This window comes from Loxodonta africana, chromosome 3 (assembly GCF_030014295.1).
Source record: "Loxodonta africana isolate mLoxAfr1 chromosome 3, mLoxAfr1.hap2, whole genome shotgun sequence".
NCBI classification, from domain to species: Eukaryota; Metazoa; Chordata; class Mammalia; order Proboscidea; family Elephantidae; genus Loxodonta; species Loxodonta africana.
In genome coordinates, this window is record NC_087344.1 from 54,553,761 (window position 1) to 54,568,798 (window position 15,038).

The 15,038-nt window shown below is 45.7% G+C and overlaps 1 protein-coding gene across 1 annotated transcript; it reads right to left on the bottom strand.

Moving 5' to 3' along the window:
- Positions 1-9,994: 9,994 nt before the first annotated feature.
- Positions 9,995-11,453, bottom strand: RNF186 (ring finger protein 186). Its single transcript, XM_023551912.2, has one exon. The coding sequence runs from the start codon at positions 10,688-10,690 to the stop codon at positions 9,995-9,997; it is 696 nt and encodes a 231-aa protein (XP_023407680.1). The 5' UTR covers positions 10,691-11,453.
- Positions 11,454-15,038: the final 3,585 nt, after the last annotated feature.

Consider the following 15,038-nt stretch of genomic DNA (forward strand, 5'->3'; position numbering starts at 1 on the left):
CTAGTTTTACTTGTAAGTGTAGATATCATCCAATCACTGAAAGTGTACTTTGGGCTACATCTTGAAATATTCTTTTGATATGCCTAGACGTATATCCAAAAGAATTGAAAACAGGAATGTAAATAGACACTTGTACGCCAATGTTCATTGCAGCATTAGTCACAATAGCCTAAAAGTGGAAACAGCCTAAATGTCCATCAACAGATGAGTGGATAAACAAAATGTGGTATATATGTGCAATGGAATATTACTCAGCCATAAAGAGAAATCCTGATTCATAATTAGAGTATAGGGTCACTATGAGTCAGAATTGACTCGACGGCAATGGGTTTGTTTTTTTTTTTTTTTTTTTTAGCAAAGAGAAATGAAGTTCTGATATTATGATGAGTGAAATAAGTCTACCACTAAAAGACAAATATTGCATGATCACACCTAAATGAAATATGTAGAATAGGCGAGTGTATAGAGACTGAGGTCTATTGGTGGTTACCAAGCGTGGGCAGGAGGGAGGGGGGAAGGAAAACCCAATGCTTAGGGGGCACTGAGCTTCTGTTAAGGGTGATAGCATAATTCAGGAACAGATAAGGGCAATAGTTGAACAACATGATAAACATAATTAATATCACTGATATGTGAACCCAAACCAAACCAAACCCAGTGCCTTTGAGTCGATTCCGAAGACTGTTGAAATGTCAGCGTTTTGCTACATACACAAAAAAAGGGCAGGGGGAGGATAGGAAAATATAAAATGCAGCTTTTTGGTTTAGGTTAAAATCCATTAAAAGATTTTATCTTCCAAAAAAAAAAAAAACAAAAAAACGAAGCACCAAGAGAGGAATATTAGAGGATATAACAATTAGTGGAAACCCTGGCGGTGTAGTGGTTAAGAGCTATGGCTGCTAACCAAGAGGTCGACAGTTTGAATCCACCAGGTGCTCCTTGGAAACCCTATGGGGCAGTTCTACTCTGTCCTTTAGGGTAGCTATGAGCGAGAATCAACTCAATTATTCTCAAGGAGGGCAGAACAGGAACAGTATCACCAAGACTGGTGTCTTGCAAAGTTGGGGCCTGAGGCTTCTTTCTTTGCCTCTCAGAGGTATGCGGCCTGCTTCCTGTCTACCTCTCTGTGAGTATCTGCTTTATTAGTCTGTCTTTCTCTCTCAAATCCAGTTTCTTAGCCTCGATATGCACGTAGCTTCATATTAACCCCCTTAGCTTCGACTCTGCATGACCTCGTAATTCAAGGGCTCCTTTCCTTGCAAGTGAAACCACCCACCTCAAAAAGCTTTAAGCAATGAAAATGAATTTATTGACTCATTTTACTCCTGAAAAGTAGAGAGGGTAGCAGGTTTCAGGCATGGTCAGATCTAGGTGCCCAAATAATTTGGTTAGGAATCTATGACTGGGCTCTGGTTTTCTCTGAGTTAGCTCCACTCATAGGAAAATCCTCCCCATGGGATGGCAAGATGGTCACTAGAAAATCTAGATGAACGATCTATCAACTAGCAGCTCTGGTGGAGAAAACATTTCCTCTAGATAGCTCTAGCAAAATTCCTGAGTTGCTTATTGACCACACAGGGACTCCCTTGCATGTGGTAAACATTCCATAAACATTACTCTTTGGCATTGAGTCAATTCTGACTCATAGTGACCCTTTGGGACAGAATAGAACTGCTTTATAGGGTTTCCAAGGCTGTAATCTTTACAGAAGCAGACTGCCACATCTTTCTCCTGTGGAGTAGCTGGCGGGTTCAAATTGCTGACCTTTTGGTTAGCAGCTGAGCATTTAACCATTGTACCACCAGGGCTCCTTCAATAAACATTAGCCACTATTATTGCTACTACCCTTTCCCTCATGTTCACAGGCATGTCTTGAGCTGCAGTTGTTTTGGAACTGCTGTATCCACAGCTACTTTGCTGCTATTTTATTCTGCAAATTGACTCCATTTAGGTGCTGCAGCTGGGTTTCTTTGGAGAATCAGAGCTTGTTTCCCCTGGGGGTCACAAGGCCCATAGCATGGGGACCATTCTCCTTTGATGGAGGCTGTTCTGAGATCTAATGCTATGCTTCCTGTCTGATCCCACATCTGAACAGAACTGACCTGGGCACCTCCCTCCTGGGCCTGACATCAGTACAGCCTCACCACGAGGTCAGGCTGGCTGTTGGCATCGTGGAGGGCAAGAGGAGCTCCTGGCTCCCTGGCCTGTGACATTGCAGCTTGCCTGGGCTTTGGAGGGGCTGAAGCTCAGGGTGGGATTTTTTTCAGCAGGCTACATCCTGGGCAGTTCTTGTATTAAATCAGGATACTGGTTGCAAACAGCAGAAACTGATTCTGACAATCTAAAGAAGAAGAAAAAATTCACATAGGAAAGGAAACTGGGGTTTCACTGAATCAAGCAGGCCTAAAGGACAGCGTGGGGGGACCATGTGATCTGTTGCTGCTGCTCCCGCTTTCAAACATTCACCCCTCCTTACTAGTCCAGATCCAAAATTCTGGAAAAGAGCAACTGGAATGATTTGTATCTTGTGACCTAGATGATGTGACTGCCTCTGGTGAAACAGGATGGTGGGTAGAGGAAGGACCAGGTCCCCAGTTGGTGTAGTGGTTGCTGGTGGAATTTTTCCTTTGACGAGATTAGAAACAAGGGCGGTTTCATCAAAAAGAGAGAGGGGAGGCCAATAGGAGGGAAGAGGAACCTGAGTAGACAGCTGAAGGGGAGAATAAAAAAGGTCAATGGTCATTATAGTCCTCTTTGAGCAAAAAGACTCTTATGGTGAGTACCTTGAGTGTCTTGTGAGACATGCAAGCTTGTCTGCTTCACGATGCAGACAAGTTTGTGAGAGGCAGTGCGGTACAGTGGAAAGTGCAGACATAAGCTTTGGAGTCAAACAGACTGGGTTTACATTCTGGTATCCTCGCTTACTAGCTTGTGACGTTGGGCAAGTGCCTTAACCCCTTGGGTTTTGTCATATATTGAAATATGTCCCCCCAAAACATCTCTCAACTTGGCTAGGTCATGATTCTCAGTCTTGTATGATCGTCTACCATTTTGTCATCTAATGTGATTTCCCTACGTGTTGTAAATCCTATCACTATGTTGTAATGAGATGGATTAGTGGCAGTTATACTGATTATATAGTGTCTTAAGCCAATTTCTTTTGAGATATAGAAGAGAGAAGCGAGCAAAGAGACATGGGAACCTCATACCACCAAGAATGAAGAGCAGGAGTGCACGTCCTTTGGACCCAGGGTCCCTGCGGTGAGAAGCAGTTTTGACCAGGGAAAGAGTGATGACGAGGACCTTCCTCCAGAGCCCGGAAGAGAAAGCCTTTCCCTGGAACTGATGCCCTGAGTTTGGATTTATAGCCTACTAGATTGCGAGAGAATAGACTTCTCTTTGCTGAAGCCACCCACTTGTGGTATTTCTGTTATAGCAGCACTAGATGACCAAGACAGGTTTTAACTCTTTAATTGGTGAGATGGGGATGTTGTTGTTAGCTGCTGTTGAGTGAGCTCTGACTCATGGTGACCCTAGGTACAATGTAATGAAATGTTGCCTGGTCCTGTGTTATCTTCAGGATCGTTGGCATGTTTGGGTGGATTTTTTGCAGCCATTGTATAGTGCCTTCCAACCTAGAGGCTCATCTTCCAGCACTATATTGGACAATATTCTGTTGGGATCCCATAGGGTTTTCGTTGGCTGGTTTTCGGAAGTAGATCACCAGCCTTTCTTCCTACTCTGTCTTAGTCTAAAAGCTTCACAGAAACCTGTCCAACATGGGTGACCCTACAGGTATTTGAAATACTGGTGGCATAGCTTCCAGCATCACAGCAACACACCAGCCACCACAGCACCACAACTTGACAGATGGGTGGTGGGAAATGGGAATAATAATTCGATAATTCTCATGGGATTTATTACAAAGACTGGGGAAAATTCAGAAATTGTAGATTCTGGTTCCAACTTTATCTTCAATACATTGGGAAAAATTTTTTTTTTTTTTGGAAATCACAGGCTTTTTCGAGCCTTGATTTCCCATCCACAAAATGGATGAAGAAAATAGTACCTAGTCTTAGGAGTCAGTCAGACTTGGTTTTGAGCCTGACTTTGCCACTTATCTGCTGCAAGGCTCCGGGAAAGTTCTTTAAGTGAACATGAAGTAACCCAGCTAAAGGGTATAGCCTGAGGACTGGCACATAGTAGGTACTCAGTGTATTTTAGTGGTTTTTCCTCCTCAAACTTCTACGAGGTCACATGAGATTGAATATCCTGGCACAAGGCAGATCCTCAATAAATATTCGTTGAATAAATAGATGGGTGGTGATTCCTATTTTCCATGGTGTTTTGAATTCTTCAAGGAGATCTCTACTGACCCCAGAAATATCCCCCCTCATTAAAAAAAAGTGGTTTCAAAATACCCAGACGATAACCTAAAGTTCACAGAGCAGCTCCAGCTAGATTCAAGAACTTGGACTGGATTTCTTTTAATGGGCTCTATGTTGTTCTCATAGCCTGAAAAGTTGCAGGAAAGTCCTTTATTTCGAGAAACCTTCCGTTTCGCCACAAAGAATGAATTGTTCTAAAAAAGGCTAAACAACTTCCTCCAGTCATTTGAAAAGGTTCCAGCAATGAACAGGTGACTCCCAGCGATGAATTGGGGCTGTAAGGTAAGGTGAGGAAGTGGTTGTTGGGGATGGGACAGGTGAGATACTGTAACTCTCTGCCTCAGGCACCCACTAAATCAGGAAGCTGTAACCAAATGAGGGAATCAGGCAGATTATCCAATAAGCAACGTAAGCACTTGCTTACTTGTGCTTATGTGAAATTGTTCACTAAATCAGGAAGCTGTAACCAAATGAAGGAATCAGGGCAGATTATCCAATAAGCAACGTAAACACTTGCTTACTTGTGCTTATGTGAAATTGTTCACTACAGATTAGTAAATAAGCACGAGTAAGTCTGTGCTTACCTTGCTTATTGGATGAACTGCCCCTGGGTGAATGCCATCTCTTCTTAATTCTTCACCTTTAGGGGAAAAGGGCCCACATACCTTGAGCACCTACAATGAGCCAGGAATGTTCCATTTTTATAGCAAACCCTGAAATTCCAGACTCTGGAGTTAGGCGGTCTGCAGTCTACTCTTGGCCTTACCTCCACCTTGCTGTGTGATCTGGAGTAAGTTATGTAACCTCTCTGTGCCTGAGGTATTGGAAACCCTGGTGGTGTAGTGGTTAAGTGCTATGGCTGCTACCCAAAGGGTTGGCAGTTCGAATCTGCCAGGTGCTCCTTGGAAACTCTGTGGGGCAGTTCTCTGTCCTATAGGGTCGCTATGAGTAGGAATTGACTCGATGGCACTGGGTTTGGGTTTTTGGTTTTTGGTGCCTAGGATAATTGGTAATTTGATGATAATAATAGTCCCTATTGATAAAAAAAAATCAGCATATGTGATAATATATGTAACACATTTTGCACAAATATTATTAGCAATTATTGTTAGTGTTATGTTGTTGTTGAGGATATTGCTGAGGCTGAGGCTGATAGTGGAGGAGGCTAATTCTAATGCTCAGGTTGTAATAAAGAAGTCTGTTTTCATCATTCCCATTAGGGCTTTCTAGGACTCAACCCCATCTCCATCTCCTTGTCTTTCCCTCCCTTCTTTACATTCTCATGATCGTAAGAGCTCAATCATGCATTATCTGATTTCTCCAGCAACCTTATGAGATGTGCATTATTGCCTCCATTTCACGGGTAAGAAACTTGAGACTCATTAAAGGTAAGGTGACTTTTAAGTGGTGAAGCTGGATTTGAGCCAGGTATGTCTGACTCCAGGGCTCCTACATAGGGAGATGAATCTGATAAGGGTGAAATTTGGCCTCCTCCTAAAAGTTTTCTTCATCCTTAGGACCTCCCTTCCCAGATCTCCAGCTTAACCTAAACACAAAGTCTTCCACCAGATTGGTCTGTCCCAGAAAAAGCTCCCAGCTCTGGACTGACATCTCCACCCCAGCATCAAGGCTGGTACCCTACTCCCTATCACACCGGACAGGCCCAACGAACCCTTCGCCCAAGCAGGTCAATTATCGATGATCAAGGCAGAGAGGGAAGCAAAATGTTCATAAGTGAGGACACAGTATTCTCACGTGGTAGCACATTGGATCCTCCCAGAGCCCCCACAAGGTATGTGGCACCCTCCACCACTTTACAGGTGGGAGAACTCAAACTAAGGCTCAGAAAATCTCTGTAACTTGCCTGGGTCCCACACTGGGTCAGGGCTTGGCATTGAAGCCGGTCTTCCGTTGCACCCCACTGGAGTGGCAAGAATGGCTCTGAGGGGCCCAGGTTGGATTCCAAAACAGGAGGTGGTAAAAGCCAGGTTGATCAGATCTGGCTTTATTAGGAAAGTTACAGACACAGGTTGTGCCAAGATTCTTGCAATGGACAGCAAAGTTCTGAGAGTTAGCCATGTAGAGGTCCGCGAGCAATAGTGAGGACTGGGTGTTTATACACCACATATAGGGCATGTAGGGCCTACATGATGTGGGGCCTATGTATAGGGGAGCCTAAACAATGATTAATGGGTAGTTTTGTACTAGTTAATGGGTTTCGATTGATATTACCATGAAATCAGGTGTTTGGTGTGTTTTTTACTGGCCCAGGTCACCACCCAGTTAGGTACTGTGGTTTTCTCCCAGAGTCCTATGCAAGCAGACTCCATCCTGTATTGTTCATGACCCTCACATCTCCCTCTCTGGTTTCTTTCACGCATGTCCTGTCCCACCACTGCCTATTTCCTCTGCTCCTCTCCAGGGCAGCCTGGGCAGAGACTGGCCTCCAGAGCTCTCTGTCCCACACTGCCAGGGGTCAGCAGTGGTTGGGACCAGCTGGGGTCCAAAGGAGATTGTGACAGCAGTTTCAGAACACTATTGCCCAGAGGGATGGAGGGCACATTGTTTGGAGGCCTCCCATGTGCCAGAGGCTATAACAGGAGAGTCCCTATTCTGGCTTTTATTTTCATGATATAAGGTCCAGGGAGATAAAGTGACTTGCTTAAGGGTACAGAGCAAAGATGGGTAGAATGGGGCCTCAGATCTGGGACTCCAATGTTCCTGCTAGCACAGCTCCCTGCAGGGGAAGCTGGAGGTGATAAAGTGTATAGGAAATTGGAATCAAATTGACAAGAGCAACTCGAAAGATTCAATAGGGAGCTTCGAGGGAAGTGAGCTCATGTTAATTGTAGAGGAACAATTCAGAAAAAGAGGGTAAGAATGGTTACACAATGTTAAAAACGTAATCCATGTCACTGAATTGTGTAGAAATTCTCAAATTCGTGTGTTTTGCTGTGCATATTTTCAACAACATAAAAGTTTTTAAAAGGGGGAAAAGTCTACAGGAAAGTTATACCATTTTCATCACTCTCTTTTCTTTCTCTTGCATATAGACAACAGGTTCTGGAATTCTCTGGCCTCTATGAGCACCTGACCACTGGAATATGAAGGCTCCCAAAGCAAGTTTACTGCTCACCATGGAACCCCTCTCAGGCCTGCAAGTGGTGACCAGCTTCCTGCAAAGGAGGCGGCATGATGAGGCAGAAAGAACCTCTGCTTAACCCCCCAGGGAGCTCTGGCATTGATTGGCTATGCAATCTTAGGCAGGGGAATTCACTTCTCTGAGCCTCAGTCTCCTCATCTGTAAGATAGGGATAGTAACGATCTCTACTTCATAGGTTGTTATGAAGAGTCAACGCTATAACACATATAAAACACGTTAGGAAGATTCAATGGCATAATGCACACAAAACTGTTAACTCAGTGACGGGCACACCGTAAATCAGTGGCTGTTGAGTCAATTCCGACCCGTGGAAACCTCATGTGTGTCAGAGTAGAATTGTTGTGCTCCATAGGGTTTTCCATGGCTGATTTTTCGAAAGTAAATTGCCAGGCTCTCTTCTGAGGCACCTCTAGGTGGACCTGAACCTCCAGCCTTTCAGTTAGCAGTTGAATACATCAACCGCTTTCACCACCCAGGGACTCCTGGCGCATAGTAAGCAGTCAATAAATACATGCTCGCCATTATTATGGTAGAAATGATATTGATGTTAGCAACTGAAACCTTGGTGGAGGTTTTCTTCTTGGTTAAGGGTCCAAAGAACTAGATAGAATGAGGATGAGGGAGTGAGCGGGGAGAGAATGTTCTTTCTCTATTCTACTGCACATGCCTGAGGCCAGCTGAGCAAATATGGAATGACTCCCTTCCTTTAGTCCTCCTGGGGAGACAAGGTGTTCTTCAGGTCCATTTGGCCTGGCTTGAAAGCGCAAGTACCCACATACCCCCACATGCATACTCACACCCACCACCTCTCAGCACCTGTGAGTTAATAAGGCCAATGGCATGGGTGCCACAGAGTTACCCTGGAAGCACCTTATAAGAAAAAAGAACGCACTCAGATTTTAAGAGCAGTGAACAGTACACATATTTATAGTTTGATATTTCTTTGTATTAAATCCAGAGGGGATGCGACTATTGTCCATTGTTTTGGGGTCTAGCAGTGCCCTCAGCTCCTGGGATTTCGGGGGTCTTAGGAATAATCCAGTCCAGCTAGCTCATTTGGGGAAATTGAGGCTTAGAGAGGTAAAAGGCGTTGCTCAACAATAATAACAACTGAGCCAGGGTTAACCCATCCCTCACTGACAAAGACACAGTCACCGTGAACTAAGTGTCTCTTTTGTGATGATCATCCTACCAGGATGGGATGGGGAGGGAGGCAGGGAAGAGCAATGGACTATGCCTGATGAGCTCCTCTAAGGCTTCAAGTCTGTTTCCCAATTTTGGGGTCTTTGGAAGGAGATAATGTGTCATGTGCCATCCTCCGCTCCCCTGTACCCCCACACATTCCCCTGGCCGAGGCTTTGGCAACCAGCAGAGGGACTGACTCCCCTATGTTAAGGAGCAGAAATGGCTTGGAGAAGAAGACACAAAACCTTTCAGGTGGCTATCAGGGTGTAGCAGGAAATGTGCAGCTATTGGTAAGAACCGTTGCATTTATGGGGCTTCTTATCTTTATGACAAAATTGCAAATGGAAATTGGGATGCAATAATAAAGGAAAGCAACACCCATAAAGATCTGGCTATGTAGCATGAGACTGTACATCTGATGGACGGCTGGACCCGCTATGGTGGGGCTAGTCTTTGTGACCCTGAGATCCTCTGCTAAGTTTAGGCTTCATGGCATAGAGCTGGGAGATCTGGTGGGGATGCTGGGAACATTTCCACACTCATCTGCTTCCTGTCCACCTCTCCCCAACTCTGAAAACTAAATGTGTGAGTCCCACACAACATCAGGAGTTCCATTCCTCTACACAAGTTTTCTTCTTCAAACCCTGGGTCGACTCATGGGAGAACTAAGCAACTGGGACCTTTGGTGGGCTTGGGATGGGCACAAAGTGGCTAGCATTGGGGAAAACAGGAGAAGGATATGGGCTCCCATTTCCTGGGAGGAAAAGTGGGTAACAGCTAAAAATATGAACAAACTGCCCCAAACACAATAACCCCAAACCAAACCAAACCAAGAAAATGAAACCAGCCAAATGAATTGCAAAAAAAAAAAAAAAAAAAAAAGAAGGAGGAGTGTGTCCTGGTTCTGTTTGTTCTGCAACAGGATCAACATTGCAATACTTTTATCAAGTTATATAAAGAAAAACCATGAGCACTGGAATAAGAAAACAGGATGCTCCCTTGTAGCGGTCGAGTCATTTGTGCCTCCTCCCTGCCCCCAGTTTAGAGATGGTATGCCAAAGACAAGCGTAAGACCTGTCTTCCAAGCACAAAGTTCTTGACCCAAGACCACCCTCTGGCTTTGGTTTGCAAGTCCAGTTGGCATTTAGCCTCCCGAGGGAGCCAGTCTTAGTTCATAGCCCCTTACCCTGGTCATTGTGACAGTAACAGGAGCCTAAGAGGCTGAAGGAGCTGCTAGGGCTGCCCGGCTGGAGTGCACTCAGGCAATCGAAGAGACCTGGGTTTGTTTCCTCTCTCTGCAGAAAAGAGTCCTGGAGGAGGGCCAGCAGCTGCCCCGGCCACTGGAGTAACAACAGCAGAGGGTGGACAACAACAGGGCCAGTCCAATGACGAAGACCAGCACCCACCTGATGACAACAGGGTAGATGAAGGGGAGGATGAAAACGATGAGCAGAATCAGTAGGAGCAGGTGCGCGGCCAGGCTCCGGGCTGCCACGCGGTTGGCACTCATTGCATCCTGCTCATCCTCTCCCACCAAGTTGGGGTGCTCTGCTGCCGAAGAGGCAGGATCTGCCAGCCCCTGAGGACAGAGAGACACCTCAGGGACAGGGTGTGCCAACTGCCCCCTCGTTGCCTCCTGGTCTCGCAGGCTGCATATAAGGCCTCCGGGAATGGCAGTGACCTTGCGGCACAGTGGACAGGTGATGGACCAGGTGTTGTCCTGCACACACAGCAGGAGCTTCAGGCAGACGGCACAGAAGCCATGCTGGCAGCCCAGCACCTTGGGTAGCCGAGTGCAGCTGTAGGGTTCCCGGCATACCAGGCATTCCAGGTCAACCCCTGCGGAGCCTCGGTGACACCTAGCAGGGTCCTTGGCCTTGGAGGTGAAGGATCCTGTGGAAATGGGATGGGATTGCTGGGGGGCTGGCTGCTCCGGGACTTTGGTACAGGCCATTCTGGGCACAGGTGCCCGCAGGGACGATGCTGCTCAGAGCCTGGGCTGATATCAACAGGGAGTCTCAGTTGTTGCTGCTGTGACTGGTTTGGAGTCTGGATGGAAGTTTCGAGCCACCAACAGCCATCTACCACCACCACTCTCTTCCAGAACTGCTCGGCTTGTTTCTTGTTTTACATTATCCCTTCAGTTATTATTATTTCTTTTCACGAAACCTAGGGTTAATCAGTAACTTGCGGCCCAGAGACTTTGAATTGCCTGATAGACGGGACAAGGGGGCAGGGCCTGGGTGAATCAGGACTTTCCTGTTGGTGAGTGTTCACAGAACTGTGGCTTGTGGACGTTGGTATGTATCGGGCCCCCTCCCCCCTACCAAGGGAGCCTTTTAAAATGCAGATTTCTAGGCCCCAGACCCAGAGACTGAAATTCAGCAGATCTGGATGGGATCCGAGGATCTGCATAGCTGGCAACTGGGTGATTCTAATGCAGGTAGCCTGTGGGACCCCACCTTGAGAAACCCCACTACAGGTTGGTCCTGAACAAAAACCTTTTGGGTGTCAAGACCAGTGGAAAAAAATTTGGTTTTGCTTTGAGCAGTTTTGGAAGCAGGTGGCTTCTTGAAGAATGGAGAAGTGATGGGGAAAGTATTCTGAGTCAAGGGAGGAGAAAGCACAGCCGAACACAGAAAAACCACAACAGCCCACGGGTATTCAGTAACTGCTACTTGTTCAGGCCCTTTAAAGTCACAATAATCATTTGAAGAGCTACCACTTCTCGAGCATCTTTGATGTGCTGGGTACCCACCTCATGTACCCGTAATGGGTATATTTGTTATATGCAAGGCATGCTTCATATCCAATAAGAATAGCAGCCATTTATGAAGCCCAGCTTGAGCCAATCCCCATGCCCAGGGTCTTCATCCTCAAACTCCCAGAATCCTGGCACAGCGCTGCAAGGAAGGCACAGCCCAGGCTTGGATGCGAGGGCAGGGCGTGGTAGTGCCAGGCCTGCTGGCTGACCGCCAAGGGGCCTCCCATGTGAACAGGACCTGGTGGAATCTAGCCCTGTCCAAGGTCAGGTGCCCAGCCTCTTGCTTGGGTCCAGAAACTCAGTCTCAGCAGTTCATGCAGAGGCGGGTGGCTTCTGGGCAGCTGACTCAAGCTGACAGGACTTATAAAAGATGGATAGATATAAGCTGCATGGCAGTTAAGAAAACGTGACCCACTACTTTGCCCTTAAGGTCAGAAGGGCGGGAAGGCACAGTCCACTTCCTCAAAAAAGTCGCACTTAGGTGATACTGAATCCAGAAGGACGTGCTCCACGGTCCTTGGCTGCTGATGTCAACTGTTGAGGTCCATACAGAGTTTGTTGTTCTTGTTCAGCTCTTCCCACTACCCCAGGGGAAAGGCACTGCAGGCACACTCTCTGTGTTTTGGGTGCCTAGCCTGACAGAAGGTCTCTCGCCTGTAGAATAACTCTTGCTTCACCTTTTCCCGGGACCCTCTGTCTCTGAAATCTAATTCCCCTACCATCCATCCCATCCGGTCCCGTCCCGTCCCGTCCTGTCCCATTCCATCCTATCCCATCCCATTTCTTCTTCTCCTGAGCCTTCAGCTCAATAACCAGTTATTTCTTTCCATACTGTTTTCTCCCAAACCAAGCTGAAGGGAGCTTCAGATCTAGCACTGAGCATCTGCTTTGTTCCCATGCCCAACATCTGTTTCCCACTCTTTGGGTAACAGTGCCCTGTTTTCCTTTTGGGCAACCACCATTCTCCAGTGTCATTCTATGTGGTTCTGGTTGGGTTGATTTCTCACCCCAGCTCTCTGGTAAGGGGAAGGGGAAGGGGAAAGAGAAGAGGAAGGGCAAGGGGAAGGTGATATGATTCAGGCCAGACCAGTCAGTGTGTTCCATCCCTCTGTCTACAGCGAGTCCTTTAGGCGTCAGCATGTGATCTAAGCTGAAACAATGAGATTCAGTTTTGGGGCTTCTGTTGGAACAATTGAGAAGTTTCTCTTTCTGCTAGAGGATGGAAACCTGGAGCTTTCAGGAAAGACAAAGAAAAGAGTTGCAGAAAGACCTGATGACATTGGGTGAGCCTCTGGAGCCAGCCATGCCTGCAGCTGGCCTCAGAAGAGCACTGTCTTTGGATTTTTCTGTTTTATGAATATATAAAACTCAACTCCTCCCATTTTTATTCTTAAACCAGTTTGATTTAGATTTCTGTCCGTTGCAGGTAAAAGACTTCTGAATAACACAGCAATGGATGAAGAGAAGAGCACTTTACCTCCCTTCTGACACAGAATCAATCATCAACAAGACACTCAGACTTTTTACATGGCCAAGAGTGACCTAACTCCTGTGTGTTACTATGTTATTAGACTCTGCCTTTTGTGTGTGTGTGCTTTAAGTGAAAATTTTCAATTCAAGTCAGTTTCTCGTACAAAAACTTATACACACATTGTTATGTGACCCTAGTTGCTCTCCCTACAATGTGACAGCACACTCCTCTTCACCCTATATTTCCCTTGTCCATTCAACCAGCTCCTGTACTCCTCTGCCTTCTCATCTCATCTCCTGACAGGAGCTGCTCACATAGCCTGATGTGTCTACTCGAGCTAGGAATAACACTCCTCACCACTATCATTTTATGTATTATAGTGGAGATAGAAAACCTAAAGGGAAGAACACGCTTGGCGTTTCTCAAGCTGAAAGTGCTGAAGAAAAAATTCAAGTTTCGAGTTGCAATAGTGAAGGATTCTATGGGGAAAATATTAAATGACTCAGGAAGCATCAAAAGAAGATGGAAGGAATACACAGAGTCATTATACCAAAAAGAATTAGTTGATGTTCAACCATTTCAAGAGGTAGCATATGTTCAGGGACCAAGGGTACTGAAGGAAGAAGTCCAAGCTGCTCTGAAGGCATTGGCAAAAAACAAGGCTCCAGGAAATGATGGAATATCAATTGAGATGTTTCAACAAATGGATGCAGTGCTGGAGGTGCTCACTCATCTATGCCAAGAAATATGGAAGACAGCTTCCTGGCCAACTGACTGGAAGAGATCCATATTTATCCCTATTCCCAAGAAAGGTGATCTAACCGAATGTGGAAATTATAGAACAGTATCATTAATATCACATGAAAGCAAAATTTTGCTGAGGATCATTCAAAAATGGCTGCAGCAGTATATTGACAGGGAACTGTCAGAAATTCAGGCTGGTTTCAGAAGTGGACGTGGAACCAGGAATATCATTGCTGATGTCAGACGGATCCTGGCTGAAAGCAGAGAATACCAGAAGGATGTTTACCTGTGTTTTATCCACTATGCAAAGGCATTCGACTGTGTGGATCATAACAAATTATGGATAACATTGCAAAGAATGGGAAGCCCAGAACACTTAATTGTGCTCATGAGGAACCTGTACATAGATCAAGAGGCAGTTGTTTGGACATAACAAGGGGATACTGATTGGTTTAAAGTCAGGAAGGGTGTATGTCAGGGTTGTATCCTTTCACCATACCTATTCAGTCTGTATGCTGAGCAAATAATCTGAGAAGCTGGACTATATGAAGAAGAACGGGGCATCAGGATTGGATGAAGACTCATTAACAACCTGCGTTATGCAGATGACACAACTTTGCTTGCTGAAAGTGAAGAGGACTTGAAGCATTTACTAATGAAGATCAAAGACCACAGCCTTCAGTATGGATTGCGCCTCAACATAAAGAAAACAAAAATCCTCACAACTGAACCAATGAGCAATATCATGATAAAAAGAGAAAAGATTGAAGTTGTTAAGGATTTCGTTTTACTTGGATCCACAATCGACAGCCATGGAAGCAGCAGTCAAGAAATCAAATGACGCATTGTACTGGGTAAATCTGCCGTAAAGGACCTCTTCAAAGTGTTGAAAAGCAAAGATGTCACCTTGAAGACTAAGGTGCACCTGACCCAAGCCATGATATTTTCAATAGCATCATATGCATGTGAAAGCTGGATAATGAATAAGGAAAGTGGAAGAAGAATTGACACCTTTGAATAGTGGTGTTGGCGAAGAATATTGACTATACCATGGACTGCCAAAAGAATGAACAAATCTGTCTTGGAAGAAGTACAACCAGAATGCTCCTTAGAAGCAAGGATGGCAAGACTGCGTCTTACATACTTTGGACGTGTTGTCAGGAGGGATCAGTCCCTGGAGAAGGACATCATGCTTGGCAGAGTACAGGGTCAGCAGAAAAGAGGAAGACCCTCGATGAGGTGGAGTAACACAGTGGCTGCACAATTAACTCAAGCATAACAATGATTGTAAGGATGGCGCAGGACGTGGCGGTGTTTCGTTCT

Excerpts from the sequence above, each read along its gene's own strand:
- RNF186 (XM_023551912.2), bottom strand. The coding sequence starts at position 10,690 with ATGGCCTGTACCAAAGTCCCGGAGCAGCCAGCCCCCCAGCAATCCCAT.